Source organism: Diuraphis noxia, unplaced genomic scaffold (genome assembly GCF_037042655.1).
Source record: "Diuraphis noxia isolate RWA-SAM2 unplaced genomic scaffold, SU_Dnox_SAM2 contig0003, whole genome shotgun sequence".
NCBI lineage: Eukaryota > Metazoa > Arthropoda > Insecta > Hemiptera > Aphididae > Diuraphis > Diuraphis noxia.
The window spans coordinates 53,996,748-54,012,029 of record NW_028301713.1 but is presented as its reverse complement, the minus strand read 5'-3'; the positions used below and the strand labels follow the sequence as shown (position 1 = coordinate 54,012,029).

General features: G+C 28.0%; 3 protein-coding genes across 8 annotated transcripts in view; 1 reads left to right on the top strand and 2 right to left on the bottom strand.

The window, feature by feature from the left end:
* Positions 1–1,681: 1,681 nt before the first annotated feature.
* LOC107173636 (endoplasmic reticulum transmembrane helix translocase) lies at positions 1,682–6,176 on the bottom strand. Its single transcript, XM_015524245.2, has one exon. It carries the CDS (start codon positions 5,525–5,527, stop codon positions 2,090–2,092), a length of 3,438 nt encoding a protein of 1,145 aa, XP_015379731.2. The 5' UTR covers positions 5,528–6,176; the 3' UTR covers positions 1,682–2,089.
* Positions 6,177–6,682: 506 nt separating this feature from the next.
* LOC107172703 (uncharacterized) lies at positions 6,683–12,777 on the top strand. 2 transcript variants are annotated; one of them, XM_089221774.1, is made up of 10 exons: positions 6,683–7,145; positions 7,224–7,286; positions 9,198–9,271; positions 10,197–10,680; positions 10,791–10,881; positions 11,056–11,220; positions 11,285–11,438; positions 11,542–11,652; positions 11,962–12,219; positions 12,312–12,777. In XM_089221774.1, the coding sequence occupies exons 2-10, from the start codon at positions 7,273–7,275 to the stop codon at positions 12,587–12,589; spliced, it is 1,629 nt and encodes a 542-aa protein (XP_089077900.1). In that variant the 5' UTR covers positions 6,683–7,145; positions 7,224–7,272; the 3' UTR covers positions 12,590–12,777. The 2 variants fall into 2 exon arrangements, with proteins under 2 accessions (XP_089077900.1, XP_089077901.1); XM_089221775.1 differs by having other exon boundaries at positions 6,683–7,150.
* The window catches only part of LOC107173062 (FGGY carbohydrate kinase domain-containing protein), a 30,965-nt gene continuing 28,372 nt past the window's right edge, over positions 12,690–15,282 (bottom strand). For all 5 annotated transcript variants that reach the window (XM_089221772.1, XM_089221771.1, XM_089221770.1 and 2 more), the window contains exon 11: positions 12,690–12,885. In XM_089221772.1, coding sequence (XP_089077898.1) covers positions 12,801–12,885 — 85 coding nt within the window. In that variant the 3' untranslated portion in view covers positions 12,690–12,800. The remainder of the gene's footprint in view (positions 12,886–15,282) is intronic.

Sequence of the window (15,282 nt, the reverse complement as noted above, 5' to 3'; positions counted from 1 at the left end):
TCTACCGAAATGTTAGCAATATACACAGCTATAGAATACATAAAAAACTCTCAACAGTCTCAACTACCCAATAACTATGCCATATTCACCGACTCACTAAGCTCCGTAATGTGCTTAAGTAGCCATGAAAACATCAACAGTCTTAAATCAAAAATAATAGAAGCAGTAAATAACTACGAAAACAAAATAACTATTGTCTGGATACCTAAAATTTGGTACCTGAAAACATGTTTGGCACATGGGATGCATAGAATTAGCGAAATGAATATTCTGCTGCTGATAAATTAATAGCGAATTAGTGACGGTTAAATAAGTATTTTTAATAGCTCTCAGCCGAATTATCAAATTAGTAATTACGTGAACTATTTCCGGATTTACCTTTACCGCCACAACCGATTATCACTATAGATGGGGTACATGGTTAAAAAATACAGTAGATTACTATTCAGATATTTTTGAATCAATCAAATCTGTAATAGGTATCACATTTAGACAACGGAACAGAATCAACTAAAAAATCAAAAGAATTGTTTGAAGACAAACATTTACAAAATGATTTAGCTTGTTTAAAAAGTAATTTTTGTTTTCTCATCCAAGCTAGATAGTAGGTATATTACTAATCTTGAAAAAAGAAAACTATCTCTTGATGGAGGCTTAAAAGTTATTTTAAATGTGAAAGATATACTCTATAAATTTAACGGGAGATAGCAGAATTGGCAAAAAACTAAAATGGATTTCATACTAATGAAGAATAAAGGATTCAAAACACTTTTAAAAATTCGTAGCATTATAAATGGTGAATATGAAGAGGAAGATGTTAAAATTAATTTAACTCCAGGACAAATCGCATTAGGAGTTAATAAAAATAAAAATCTATTCTACGTTAAAATCGCCGGTCGTCCGCATTTGAAAATATGAAACAAAATAATCAGCATGTAATAAAATTAACTAATATTTAATGTAATTATATGAATTAATTGTAATAAGTAATAATAATAAATTATGAATTATAATAAATAATAATAAAAAATTTGTTTTTGCATATTTTTGTAAATTAAATTCATATTTAAAATTTTTTTTGTATATAAATTCTAGCCCTAGTTATAATGCCTTTATTACTTTTTATGATATCAGATTATATTACAGATAACCAATAACTTGTACTTAAATAATTAACAATATAAACTGCATAGAGTAACAATAACAGAGTACGAAAACAATCCTTAGTAAATACATTTCTTTTTTTTAAAACCATTAAACGAGGACATAACACTATAATGTAGGTATAAAATTATAATTTAAGTATTTAACTACAAATTGGTTTCAATGAAATTAAAATCCAATAAAATAAAAAGTAATCTTTTATATTTAGAATACAAACGACTTACATTTTATTAGGTTAATACTAAAAGATAAATTACTTATGACAGAAAAAAAAATTATAATACATACCTACCTATATGTTTTTTTTTTTCTTAATAAAATGACAAAAGAAACTATATTGTCTTCTAAATATTTTTTTCACCATGCATGTATTTGTATTAAAAAAAAAAAAACACATATATATATATATATATATATATATATATATATATATATATAATAAATATAAGATTTACCTCTGATTAAAATTTTAATAAATTATTTATGCATACAAGAGGGAAGAATTAAAATGTGTATCTTTATTCTTGGGTGAATAACAACTTTATTGTGAAAATAGTAACAAAATATAAGTAATGAATATTAAAAGTAGGTACAGTAAAATAATTATTACAATAATTTAATTTATCATTAAATAAAATATTTTTAAATCAACAACATATAATACCGTAGTCTTATACAATTTTGCAATTAACACAAATACAATTTATTTCTATAAATATTAAGTTTTAAAAAAATGATACATTCTTTTAGATTACGTTATATATAATATAAGTAACTTTAACAAAAAATAAGCTGCTGTAAGCAATTATATTCTTCTTTATTATTCCATATTATGATTTTTTATTCTAATTTATTTACTAATTTCACAACAATACAAAATTATGATTTATTAATAATTATTGTATTCTAATAATAACAAAAAATTTTAAACAGGTACTTTTTTAAATTTTCCTTCACCAAAAAGCCACAAACATAATCGGTCCATTATATAAGAACCAAAGTAATCTAAAGTAAGTACACTAATTAAAATAACTCGAAATTCATAGGGAAACTGAACAATTTCAAATTGCTCATTAAGTCCTTGTAAAGTGCCCATACTTAAAAACAATATTACCATAATTGTCCCAAGTGTACTGTATAGCAATGGCTTATTTTCTACTAAATTTTCCATGAACGGCCGTCCTCGATAATTGACTGAAAAGGTACAAATTTGCAATGCCATGGAAATAATAAATACTGCACTGTTTACCACATTAGGTTTAAATTCGTCTACATCCAAATCAGTAGAATCCAAATTTGTACCATTGGATGATAAACTGTCATTTGAAATTGACAAAGTAGTATTCACAGAATCATTTTCCACATATACGCCAGCTTCTTGGACTAAGAATACTAAACTACAAAAGTGTATAATAAATTGTAATAATACAGTTGAAATTGTGTAGATGTTGAATATATTTGGCAGTGGTCTTTGCTTTGACAAAACTTTTAAAGGTTTTGACCGTGAAATAAATAAAAATGAAGCTGCTAATAACAATCCTTGTAGTGTCGCTTGAGAATCACTAAATTTTATACCTTTGACATAAAGTACAGACTGACTATAAGCAGCAATAAGAGCATTCAGTGCTAATATTTTAAACATCTGAAGAGTAGTAACTAATGTACAACGACCTTGTTTAATAACATGACATACACAAGTTACAGATGAAAATTTACTTGTAAAAGGAGCAGCAATACTAGCATCCCCTGACTTTACTACAGTCACAGATTCTTCATCCATTTCTTTCATTAATCTTTTCATTTGATCACCAACATTTTCTCCTGGTTTTTTTGATTTATTGGCAAACATATCTTTCTTTAATTTTAACTTTTCTTTACCTCTAGCAAGTATAGCAATACCAACATGTGCATGTTTCAAGGCACCAACATCATTAGTACCATCTCCACACATCAAAGTGGAATAACCTAATTCTTTTAATGTTACTATAATAAACTCTTTCTCTTTGGGAGCAACTCTAGCAAACACGCAGACATGTGGTAAAATTTTCTTTAGTACATCTTTGTGATTTTGATTTAGGAAAGCTAATCCATCTCCTGTCAAACATAAATCATATGAATCAACTAGTTCTTTAATACTTCCATTTAATGGGACTTGAATTTTATAACTATCACTCATCCAACACCATGTTTTGTTAATTTCTGAAAGTGTTAAAATGATACGACTTGAAGATCTTGTGAAATTTAATTCATTAGCAACATAACATGCAGTCAATGCATTATCTCCAGTTATCATAGTTACCATATGGGATGAGTTCAAAAGTTCCTTAATAACATTCTCTGAATCTTGTTTCAACGGACATGAAACTACTACAAATCCAACAAAATTTAAATCGCATTCCAAGTCTTCTCTCTTCAGATTTTTTAAATCATTTGGAATGGTAGTCATTTCTTTTCTAGCGAGTGCTAATACTCTGGCACCTCGACCAGCTAGTTCAAGATATGTACTATCATAATTATTAGGAATATTTAACAACATTGACCTCAGCACTTCTGGTGCACCCTTGACACTTGCTATATGTATAATTTTATTTGCTGTCTTTGTACACTTATAAGCTGCTAAAACAGACATCCTCTTTAATGACGAAGAAAAATAAAACCTATTTAATATTTTCAACGGAGGTATTTTTGATTTCTTTGGAACAATAAAATCATTTTTGGTCAAAATCCAATTTATCGCGTTCAAAGAGGCTTTTTCAACAGGATCACCAACTAATGTATCTTCCAGTTGGACCAATGAGTGACAAGATGCTAAAACTTGAATAGTATGTTCAGGGGCTTCGTTCATTGGAATCATATCTTTTTCAACACCGGCTATACCTTCAACAATTAAAGCATCTTTGGTTAAAGTGCCAGTTTTATCAAAACAGCATATTTCTACTTTTCCAGCAAATGGAATTCTAAAAGGTTCAGTACAATATATTCCAAGTTTAGATAAAGACAAAATTGATGAATTCACAGCCAATGATAATTCAACAGGCAGTTCTGGAGGTATAACAGAAGTGAGAATAAGGGTGCATTCAAGGAATAATTTATAACGACTCCTATTTGGATCCTCAGTACCTTTAATCCACAAATAATAAGCTGCAGCAATTGCAAAAATCAACAAAAATAAAATAAATGCTAATGTTTCCATATTATTTGCAGTGACATGCTTGACACCAAACAATATTGTTTGAAGTAGATTACCTTGCGATGTGTTAAAACCTGTTCGTAACACATAAGCAATACAGCCATTATCTGGAGGGGCACGTACGCTTGATGTTACTTTCATAGGAGAAGTATGTTGAACTACTTTTGTACCACTAAATAAAATATGTAATTTCTTATCAGATTCAAAATCTAAATTTCTTGTATGATCAGCAATATTTTCAATAGATTCTTTCATCTGTGGAATAGATTCACCAGTCAGTAAGCTTTCATCAACAATACATGAACCTCTTAAGAGTAATAAATCACAAGGAACAGTTTGGTCGTTATTAGTTCTTGTAATAGATACAATATCACCGGGTGTAAGTTCCTCACTTAACAAAAACTGCCATTTTTTATTGCGATACACGTGCAAATGAATTGGTTTATTACCCATATTCCTGATTTCTTCCATATTACGTAACTGTTGCTTGACTAAGGTACATTCAAAAAGTACCAACATCGCTAAGGTAAATAAAGAATAGTACCAATACTTATCAAAGCACCACAAAGTAATACAAAATACTTGAAATACAAAAAAGGGGGCTGTTGCCCTTTCGATAAACAAATCATTAAACTTAGGTAATTGTATATTCAGACGATTTCGACCATACAATTGTACAGCTCTAGATAATTGTTCATCGCTATTGAAGCCTTTACAATTTCCATATTGTTCTATTGTATTGGCAATTGGAAATTCTAAAGCATTAAAATATTTTTTGTCATCATTCCATATATATTTGATTTCTTGGTACCTAAACCATGTAACAGTCTTCAGGTCTTGGTCTTGAAATGTATTTAACATCACTAATTCGGTGAATCCATTATTTGGAGTTGGTAATACTTTTACTAAAGTAGCTTCAATAGGGGATGTAACACGTCGGCATGATAAATAACATCTAAATGATACTGACCAATAACAGCTTAGAGAACACAATATTTGGGCGACACCAATCGCAAAAATACCAACAAAAAAGAAATCGAGTAGATTGTCGGTGAAATAACAAGCGGATGACCATGAGATGTAGAGGACAACAAACGGGAAGATGGCTCCGTGAAATGCGACAGGACGGGGCACATATAAAGACACCGAGTCAATCAGATTGTCAATAGCCATTGTCGCAGCGTTGAAATTGGAAAACAATTAAACAATTAGTTATTGATACTGACTAGCACATAACAACGGTAAATTGGTCGAGTTGGAACTGGGGACTGGGGAGGATGGTTTATGTCCAAAGTTCCAAAGTGAATGCATAGTTTATCATCGTTGTGTGGCTCGAGATCGTCGGAACGAGGACGTCTGGTGGACCGTGATCGGCTGGCACAGAATGGGTACAATTGGCAACAGGAAACTATATACGTACTGAATGTTGACGATAACGACCGAAAGTCCAAAAAGCGTACTTATTTTCGACCAAGGATGGTGACGGTGACGTATTATGGTCGTCGGTTTGTTTCTATTAGTAAGGCTTCACACCGAGACTGAACCGGCAACAGGTCGGTAGTGCATCAGACATCAGAGTACCAGTGGACATGAATCTTAAACATCGTTAAGTAGTCAGTTTATGTTCGAAAAGACAAGAAATTTAAGTATTTAAATACCAAATTTTATTTGGTAGGTTCGTATAATGAAAATCGATTGACAAAACACTAGACGTGTGTCGTTCACTCGTACTGCCATGTAGAAGAGATTAGAGAATTAATGAGCGAACAAAATAAATGTACCATTATTTCTATTTGTAAATTATAATTCTGCATTTCTGGCATTTCTGCTTACGCCGCAGATAAGTGATAACAAAACGGGAAAGATGTTTAAGAACATGCCAGTGCGGCCAACTACAGAAACATGACCGACAGCAAGACGAATAGCAGCTAATACCACAAATTGTATTTATATATATTTTATACAATTTTATCAACTCCGTTTTATGAATTATGATTTTTGATGACATAATAATAATTATAAATTATAATGCAATATATTATTCATAGATAGACGGCATTGCTCCAGGGCCCAGGCTGCAGCAGCTGCTTGCTAGATAACATGGCCTATGAAGCTCGGGTTCAAGGTGAAGATTATTGATATCTATAATCGGTCCTCAGAATGCCGGCAATATCATATCATATATTCACGCGTTTATTTTTCACCTGCAAGCCGGTTGCACCGTCTAGCGGTACGTCCGACGCCGATTGGTCGAAATTTGATTTGACAAGAGTTTAACGGTTTTAAGTTTGGTCCCGAGATTTCGTCGTTTTCGATTTCGATACACCCTCGACCCTGTTTCGGCCGGCCACGGTGTAATACTACTAATACTGAAGTTACTAATGAGTGAATGTGAAATGTACTCATGTAGTCTATGATTTGTGGCTCGTGACTCGTAATCTCTGAGATTTTTTGTTATTTATTACTTGATATTTAAATATTTATTATTTACTTTGCAATTTCAGTTTCTCTTTTATACGCTTATATATTATAGCAGTATATTATATTACCTATTCTTTTTTTTTGAATATTTTAAATTAATTACTATCATCATCGTATGCCAGTATTACTATAATTTATATGAATACTGTATGCGATTGTTTTTTGTATGTTACATTTTATGGTCTTTAGTTTTTTTGCATAGTTATTCTGATGTAGGTATTGTTTGTGAATTTTTTTTCAATAACTTTGTGTTTTGAATAATTCCTTTTTTTTGAACATAAGTCTTACACTTAAGTCTACCTACACAAACGTAATGTATAATAGCACAACTATTTGAACTAAATACCGTTGTAGGTATTTAATACCTATTTATACTTTTATTTTGTAGGTAACTCATTTGTTGTTGTTACATCGCAGTATCAAATTAGACAACTACCATGGCTACCAAAAAGTGAGTTTGAAATTGAAACTGATCAATTATATCTACTGTTTAGGTATCTTTTTTACACTTATTAATATACACAGGTATGCAGTAAATATGTATGAATTCTAATTATGAAGTAAATATAATATTGTATTTATTTCTCAAACAAATCTTTTAAGTTAGATTTACATCAGAACTCTCATGATTCAATAAAAAAAAAAATTGTAGGTACCTTCCATTATTTAACACGTTGACTGCCATGTGACTGTTGACAGTCATTCACTCAATATGTTTAATTGTTAATAATATTTTTCAGTGTTAGGAATTCCAAATTTGTATTTTTTATTATATTTGAATAAACGCTTTAAAATAAAAGGAAAATATGTTTATTTCATCAAAAAAATCTTAATGATTTTTGCTATGCCAGCACTCTTTTATAGTTATAATAGTTTTGTAATTAATTTAGCTATGATTTTTCAATTAAGCTAGTAAACAACAAAATGTACTGTTTATCATTAGTATTAAGATGACGCCACACCCGCATGTGTTTTCTTCGTCGTACAAGTTTGTAGCATAGCAAATTTTACGCTCAGCAAATCTCGTTTATCTCCTTCAATTTAAAATTTAAAGTGAATTGACCTATTATAAAAATTAAAGGCAAGATTATTACCGAGGGCATCTCATAGGCTTTTTATTATATTTTAATTTTAAAGCGAATAACGAGTATTTTAAAATTTAAAATTATTTCTATATCTAAAAATACTCATAACTCGGTTTAAAATTAAAATATAATAAAAAGCCTATGAGATGCCTTCGGTAATAATCTTGCCTTTAATTTTTATAATAGGTGAATTCACTCTAAATTTTAAATTAACGGAAATAAACGTGATCTGCTGAGCGTAAAATTTGCTATGCTACGCACTTGTATGGCGGAGACAACACATGCGGGTGTGGCATCCTCTTAAGAGTTAATCTGTTGTTAACATTAATAGTCACACCCATTTTTCTGTGTTTTACAAACTTAAATTGAACATTTGACTTTATACTTCATACAAGGTTGTAAATATTTAAACTGAAATATATAATTCAGTACTTACTGTATTATATAGGTAAACAGAGAGTCCCACGAGGATTTACCCATTGTGACATCTTACAAAATAATGGAGATATCAAAATTCTGGTTTTATATTAAGATTCACAGGGTTAAGAACTACAATTATTTCATTTTAATATTTTTGTGAAAAATTTTTAAAATAAATTTTTAATTTAATTATTTCAAAAAAAATTAAAGATAGCCATTTTGTAGTTTATTTTTCTGAAAATATTGACGTTTCAAAATTTTATTTCCATTAATTTCCTGAATTTTGATATTTTTTTCTATTTTTGAAGAAATAAAATATGATTATAAATTTATAACTATTAGGAACACAGAAAGTATTCAGCCGACTGTATGGGAATGTGTGAGGCGCGGCGGGTCACATGTTTGATAACATTATGGTGTTAATAATTCACAATTTTTCTCAAAACTAAAAAAAATATTAAAAATCAGGAAATTAATGAAAATGAAATTTTGAAACGTCAATAATTTCAGAAAAGTAAATTCTGGAAAATGGCTATCTTTAATTTTTATGGAAATAATTAAATAAAAAAAAATATTTTTTAACTTTTTTACCAAAACATTAAAATCAATCAAAGTATGAAATAATTGTAGTTCTTATCCCTGTGAGTTTTATTACAAAATCAGAATTTCGATATCACTATTATTTCGGGAGATATTGCAATGGGTAAATCCTCAAGGGGCACCCTGTATATATATATATATATATATATATATATATATATATACACACATTTATTTATATTTGTTATAATAATAATAATAAGTAAAACTATGTACCTATTTGTAATAACTAAGCATTTAAAATGTGTTTCTTGTAGTAAATCTCGAAATATAATGAAGGAAAACAGAATTCCAATTGGAAAGAAAAAACAAAATATAGAACTAAAAAAAAGTAAGTTATATTAATTTATTTATATTTGTTATAAATACTATATGAAATATAGGTTTCAATTACAGATATTTTATCTCTGACTATCTATTGTCTTAATTTACTGATGTTTATAAAAAGTTGTGCTTTTGAAGTTATATTATAATGTTAGAAATAAAAAAGTGATTAATATTTTAACAATGAAATAAGAAAAGAATGAGAGTGTAAAGCCAAGACAAATAAATAAATAGTATTTAAACAAATTTAAAAATACATTTTAAATTTATAAAAAATGTATGTGCAATGGTTAATTTTGATGATTTACTTACAATAATAATAATTACAAATATATAAGGTATAGGCCTAGTGGTGCCACTCGATAAATTAATTTGGTAGAATTAAAGTAGGTTCTTAGTCTGGACTGATAATAAGTCTAGCATAAGCCTTACTAATACTCTTAATTCAATTACAACATTCATTAAAAAATAATCATATCTGATATCTATTGAAATTGGTTTTATATTTTTAAATGTTTTTTTGTAAACTTAAAACTCAATTGAATTTTCAATTATACAATTTTATATGCTAAAATAGTTAGGTATGTCGGTGGTACTCTCCTGGGTCAACATCATGTTTACCTGAAGGATATATACTCTCCTAAGTTTTAAATTATTTCACAATAATAGACACCAAAAGTTTTTAAATCATTATGATCAAATAATAATTAAAATGCTAATTTAATTTGAAATTTATTTAAATTATAACTATTTTTATGATTTAATGACAGAGTCTGTAGAATTTAAATGAATCCTTAAAGTAATACTGAAGTGGGTCTCAGAGAGTTTACAGGTCATTAAAAATGGGATAGTCTACTATAATAATATAGATAGTTGTTATACAATCACTAGTGCAACAATAATTAAAGCTATTTTATAATTAATTATTCTAGATGAAGAGTTGGTCGTTGATCATGCCATTTCAAAAACAAAGACATTGAAGACATCCAAAATATCTAAGATAACAAATAAAACCAATGAATGTAAACCTCTTAAGCTTGTCAAAATCAATGTTGAACCTACTGATACATCGTTAATGATTCCAATTAAAAAACCAAAAATAATTCTAAGTACAATTAAAGAATTAAAAGAGTTTGAGGAAAAATCCAACACTAAAACCACATTGAATAAAATAAAAATTGTAAAAGATGATACTTCAACATTGATTGAAAAAGAAAATAATTTACAAGGAGATATTGATGTAGAAAATCTTAATAATACAATTGATGTAATGAAACCAGAAGTTCCTGAAATTGTGCTAAGTCCTTTTGTTTGTACAACACGTGGCCAAAAGTGGAAACCAAGTCCTCGGAAACCTCCAAAATTATCTGAACTCTATGATAAATATGAAGATAACACTGTTGCTGATAATTACAGGTATGCATATTAAACAAATACCTTCTGTATTTATATGAATTGTTAAAACATTTGAATAAGTGTTTTTAGTTAAATGATAACTATATATTTTTCTTGTATTAATGTCATAGGAAAAACTTGGACAGAAAAACTATTGAACTACAGAATAAAGTAAAATATTGGACAGAATTATCTTCTGGAAATGGCAATGATATTCCACAAGTAAATTATAGTTTCAATATAATTGTCTCATCAATGTTTATATATTGACTAATTAACTTATTAACTAATAAATATAGTATTATATAAATACTATTTTAAAATATTTGTAGAAATTTTCTAAACTTAAAAGTTATCATTATATAAAATGACATACATATATGAATATTGTTTTAGTCTGTCAAAGATGAAATAGATGTTGCTTGTGGACAAACAAAACTTTTGACAACTGATAAATTTATGCAAATGCGTACTCTAATAAATGAATATGATAATAAATCTGGGCAAATGCTCATAACCACTGATGATTTAGATGGCTTTTGGGATATGCTATTGTTACAAGTAATTACAACTTAAATATTATGTTATGATTTTATTATACTAAATATTGTAAAATATGTTTTAGGTTGAAAAATTAGAAGGCCAATTTAGTCAACTTGCTATATTGGAAAAAAATAATTGGACTCCATTAAAACCGATTGCTTTAAAGGTAATCAATAGACAACCTACAGTAAATAAGCATCCAGTCGTAAAATCAAAATTTGCGGATTTTATTAAAAGTAGGTTTAGATTATTTAGTATGGTTTTTTTTTCAGTAATATATATTTTACTTTTTTTCATGCATTGACAATACTTTATACTTATTCATATATCATTTAACAGACCAAAAGTCAAAAGAAAAGAAAGCTACATCTAATGATGAGAAGTCTAATGAAAAAAATGATTCAAATAACTCAAAGTTCAATGAAATGAAACTGTCTAATAATACTTGTCGTGAGTTTTTGATTTGATTTAATATTAATATTTATTTTTTTTTTTATTTTTTTGAAAATTTAAAATGTTCATTTAAAAATAACATCTTTTATCTAGCAATAGATTTCCATTGTTATGTTTATTGACTATTCAAGTTACAGGAACTATGTTAAATTGTTGGGTCTGTTGTCAATTATACATAACGATAAATTATTTAAATTTTAATAATGGGATCTTTTATTTTTTACTACAAATACTAAATAGAACAAATATTTCATTAAATATAAATGTTTGACTGTTCAAAGTATTGAAATATTTATTTAAAAATAGTTACATCTAGTACTCCAACTTCTTCAAATCAAAAAAATACCAGTTTTACCCCCATACTGTTGAAGACCATGGAGTTATCATATGTGGCTCGTAGATCAGGCATGACTCCAATAGTACTAGGTACACCACATGTATCTCCATTAAAACCAGCGTTGAAAAATTTAGAAAATGAGAAACGGACAAAGAGTAAAAACATAAAATTTGAATCTCCCGAAAAAATTGTTGATGGATATGTAACCCCAGAAAACTCATGCAATGGTAAATTTCAAGTATCATTAATTTTTATATTTTAAGTTATTTTAGAGTATGTTTTATACAATAATGATATTTTTACTATGTACACATTTTAGATGAGATAAACCACAAAACTATTAAAAACAGAGTTGTCACTCCACATGCTTTGAAATCATCTAAGGTAAACCAGAGCAACGTTATCAGATCTCAGAAAAACCTCATTAGTTCAACTACTAACCACACTCGCAATAAAATTAACTTAAAAAGTACTATCAAAGCACAGACAGAAAAGGAGACATTAAATGAAATGTCTGTTGGTGTGCAGGATGGCAAATCATCAGTGAGACGTTCTTCTCGACTCGCCAACAAACCTTCAAAAAATTACAAATATTAATATGAATTTTATGATTTTTGTATTTTTTTTTTTTTTTTTTATAATTTAACAAAATATTTAAATTTAAAACAACATCAATAAGTAAAATCTTCGACTATGATGAAAATGATTAACTTATGTTGTATTTTATTCAAATGTTTTATTCTGATTTTTTTTAAATAAATAAATGTGAGATTATACAATTTTAATTTTATTTAAAATATACTTATTTTCATTGGTTGCTTGACATAATATTCTTGTAAGTATTTTGATGTTTTAGCATATTCAAGTAAACCATATACTTTCTTTTATGATACCTGAAAATTAATTAAATGCCCATATTATGTAATTTCAATAACAGTATTCAAAGTATAATTTGTGTTATGTACAACGTTGAATTTCCAGTTGTATATCTCAAGGAAAGATGTGTAGATAATTATATGAGTTATTAGGTGGATAGCAGTATAGCACTGATAGTAGACTGCTTTCTGTATTATGCATTTTTTGTAAAATTAGTTTCCTGGTGATCTATAGTTATCACACAAATTGGTTATGATGAACCTCCAACTAAAAAATATAATGTTCATTTTAACTTTTCAACTCTAGCTGAAAAATATTGTATTTTTGACCTACAACACACTAGTTTAATTCCAATTTCATATATGATTGCCTTGAACTCCTAGGTATTGGTATGGTTAATACGTTTGTGTTGATAGTCATATAAGCTATTTAGTAACTATGTAGTGTACCTATATGTTAATATTAATAGCTAATAATAAGCACCCCTCCCGAATTATCTTTTTTCTTGAAAAATATTTTATTACGTTTCTTAAGTCCTCAAATAATTAAGTTTATTGTTTATTTAATTATTAAATTTATTTATTTGTGTCGTAGGTTAGGAAAACCACAAAAAATACAAAAGTTGTTGCCGTGGAGTAATTTATTCAATCAGAAAAATATGTAGGTTGATATCTACTTATTTAAGACGACGTGATACCCGTATGTGTTGTCTCCGTCTCACAAGTGTATAACATGGTACATTTTACACTCAGCAGATCACGTTTAATTATGTTAGTTTAAAAATTAGAGTGAATTGACCTCTTATACAATTTAAAAGTAAGAGTATTATTTAGACGACCTCATGGGCCATTTACTATATTTTAATTTTTAAGGGAGTTATAATTAGCTTAAAATGTATAAAAATATTCGTATCCTCTTAAGGCAAAACAAATTTTCTTTAGTTAAATACATAGCTAGCTTAGCTATGGAAAAGAAACTTTACTTATTAGTGCTGTAGCCTAGTATAACAAGTTGTTACAATAAGTTTAATTGCCCTCATCCACATAATATGCCCTATTAGTGCCAATCAAAAAATTCAAACCCATCTAAATAACATCCTCATCTCATAGTTGGTTCAATAAATAGGTAATAAAATATTAAAATCAACGAATCAAAATCATCTTAAATAATAACATTCTCACTAGTCACTACGACCACAAGACTGCTCATCGATCACTCTGAATTCCATCATACTTCACTATAGGTAGGTACATACTCTCAAATAAAATACCTCGGCCTCAGACTAGATAGAAAATATTGGGATGCTGTCCTTAAGGACAATCATAAAAGTTAAACAGTAGACTTACTAGGCCATTGCTTAGGTCTAACAGCAATATTCAAAACAAACTTCTTAGTTACAGAAATTTCCTATGGATCTACGCATACCTTGGGGTCCAGTAAAAAAATTTAATATAGGTACCCAAATAATTCAAGCCTTCCAATTTATTTGTGTTCCGTGTACGTATCATCGCTAAAGTTCCATAGTAAGATTGATACGTGACGAAAAATTTGCTCTAAGACCACCTCTAAATCAAGGTGAGGTTACAACTACAGATACTTTGTAAGACTGAGTAGATATATAATACATCAAATTCATTGTAAAAGGTGATTCGATTGCAAGTCTCTCTTCAAGTCATTTACCTACTCATTTACAGCCAGTAATCTGTATAATAAAATTCTTTCAACGAATTTACTTATTGTTTGTAATGTATAAATTATAATAATCTATAAACACCTACCCACTTTAAAAAAAAAGGTATAAGTTTATTGATATAAGATAACAGAAAAAACGATAGATTCGAAGTACCTACCTACCTATTGTTAGGTATTTGTTAGAATTTTCTATTCAATAAAATATTTTACACTTTTATTAGGTTTTAAAAATAGTTTTAAATTTGATTTGACATTAATATTATTAATACCAAATTTTGACAAAATATTTAAAAAATCATGTGTCATTACTCATAACTTATAAAGTCATAAATCATAACCTATTTATCTAACTTGAAAGTTGAAACAAAAATATAAAATAGAACAAATAAGTACCTACTTATACATTTTCATAAAATCCATGCTCTAAAATCATTTAAAGTCAATTCAAATATAAGAGTATAGGTACTGTTATAATATATATACATATATACATATATATATATACCTACATTATCTTTTTCAAAGTACCTAATTTTTTTTTCAAATTCATGATGTAGTAAGGTAATATTTTCTAAATGATTTTAATATATTATTAAAAAGAGTTGCTCTCGGGAAAGTATTAGTTTAAACCTCAGAAATAGGATACCTATATAATTAGGTACCTATAGCTATTTTTGAATAACTTAGAGTTATTATAAGCAATTGAACAAATAAATAATAAT

Coding starts and splice junctions, on each gene's coding strand:
- LOC107173636 (XM_015524245.2), bottom strand. CDS start 5,527: ATGGCTATTGACAATCTGATTGACTCGGTGTCTTTATATGTGCCCCGT.
- LOC107172703 (XM_089221774.1), top strand. Junction 11,221..11,284: donor GGGATATGCTATTGTTACAA/GTAATTACAACT, acceptor AATATGTTTTAG/GTTGAAAAATTAGAAGGCCA. Junction 11,653..11,961: donor ACTGTCTAATAATACTTGTC/GTGAGTTTTTGA, acceptor ATTTAAAAATAG/TTACATCTAGTACTCCAACT.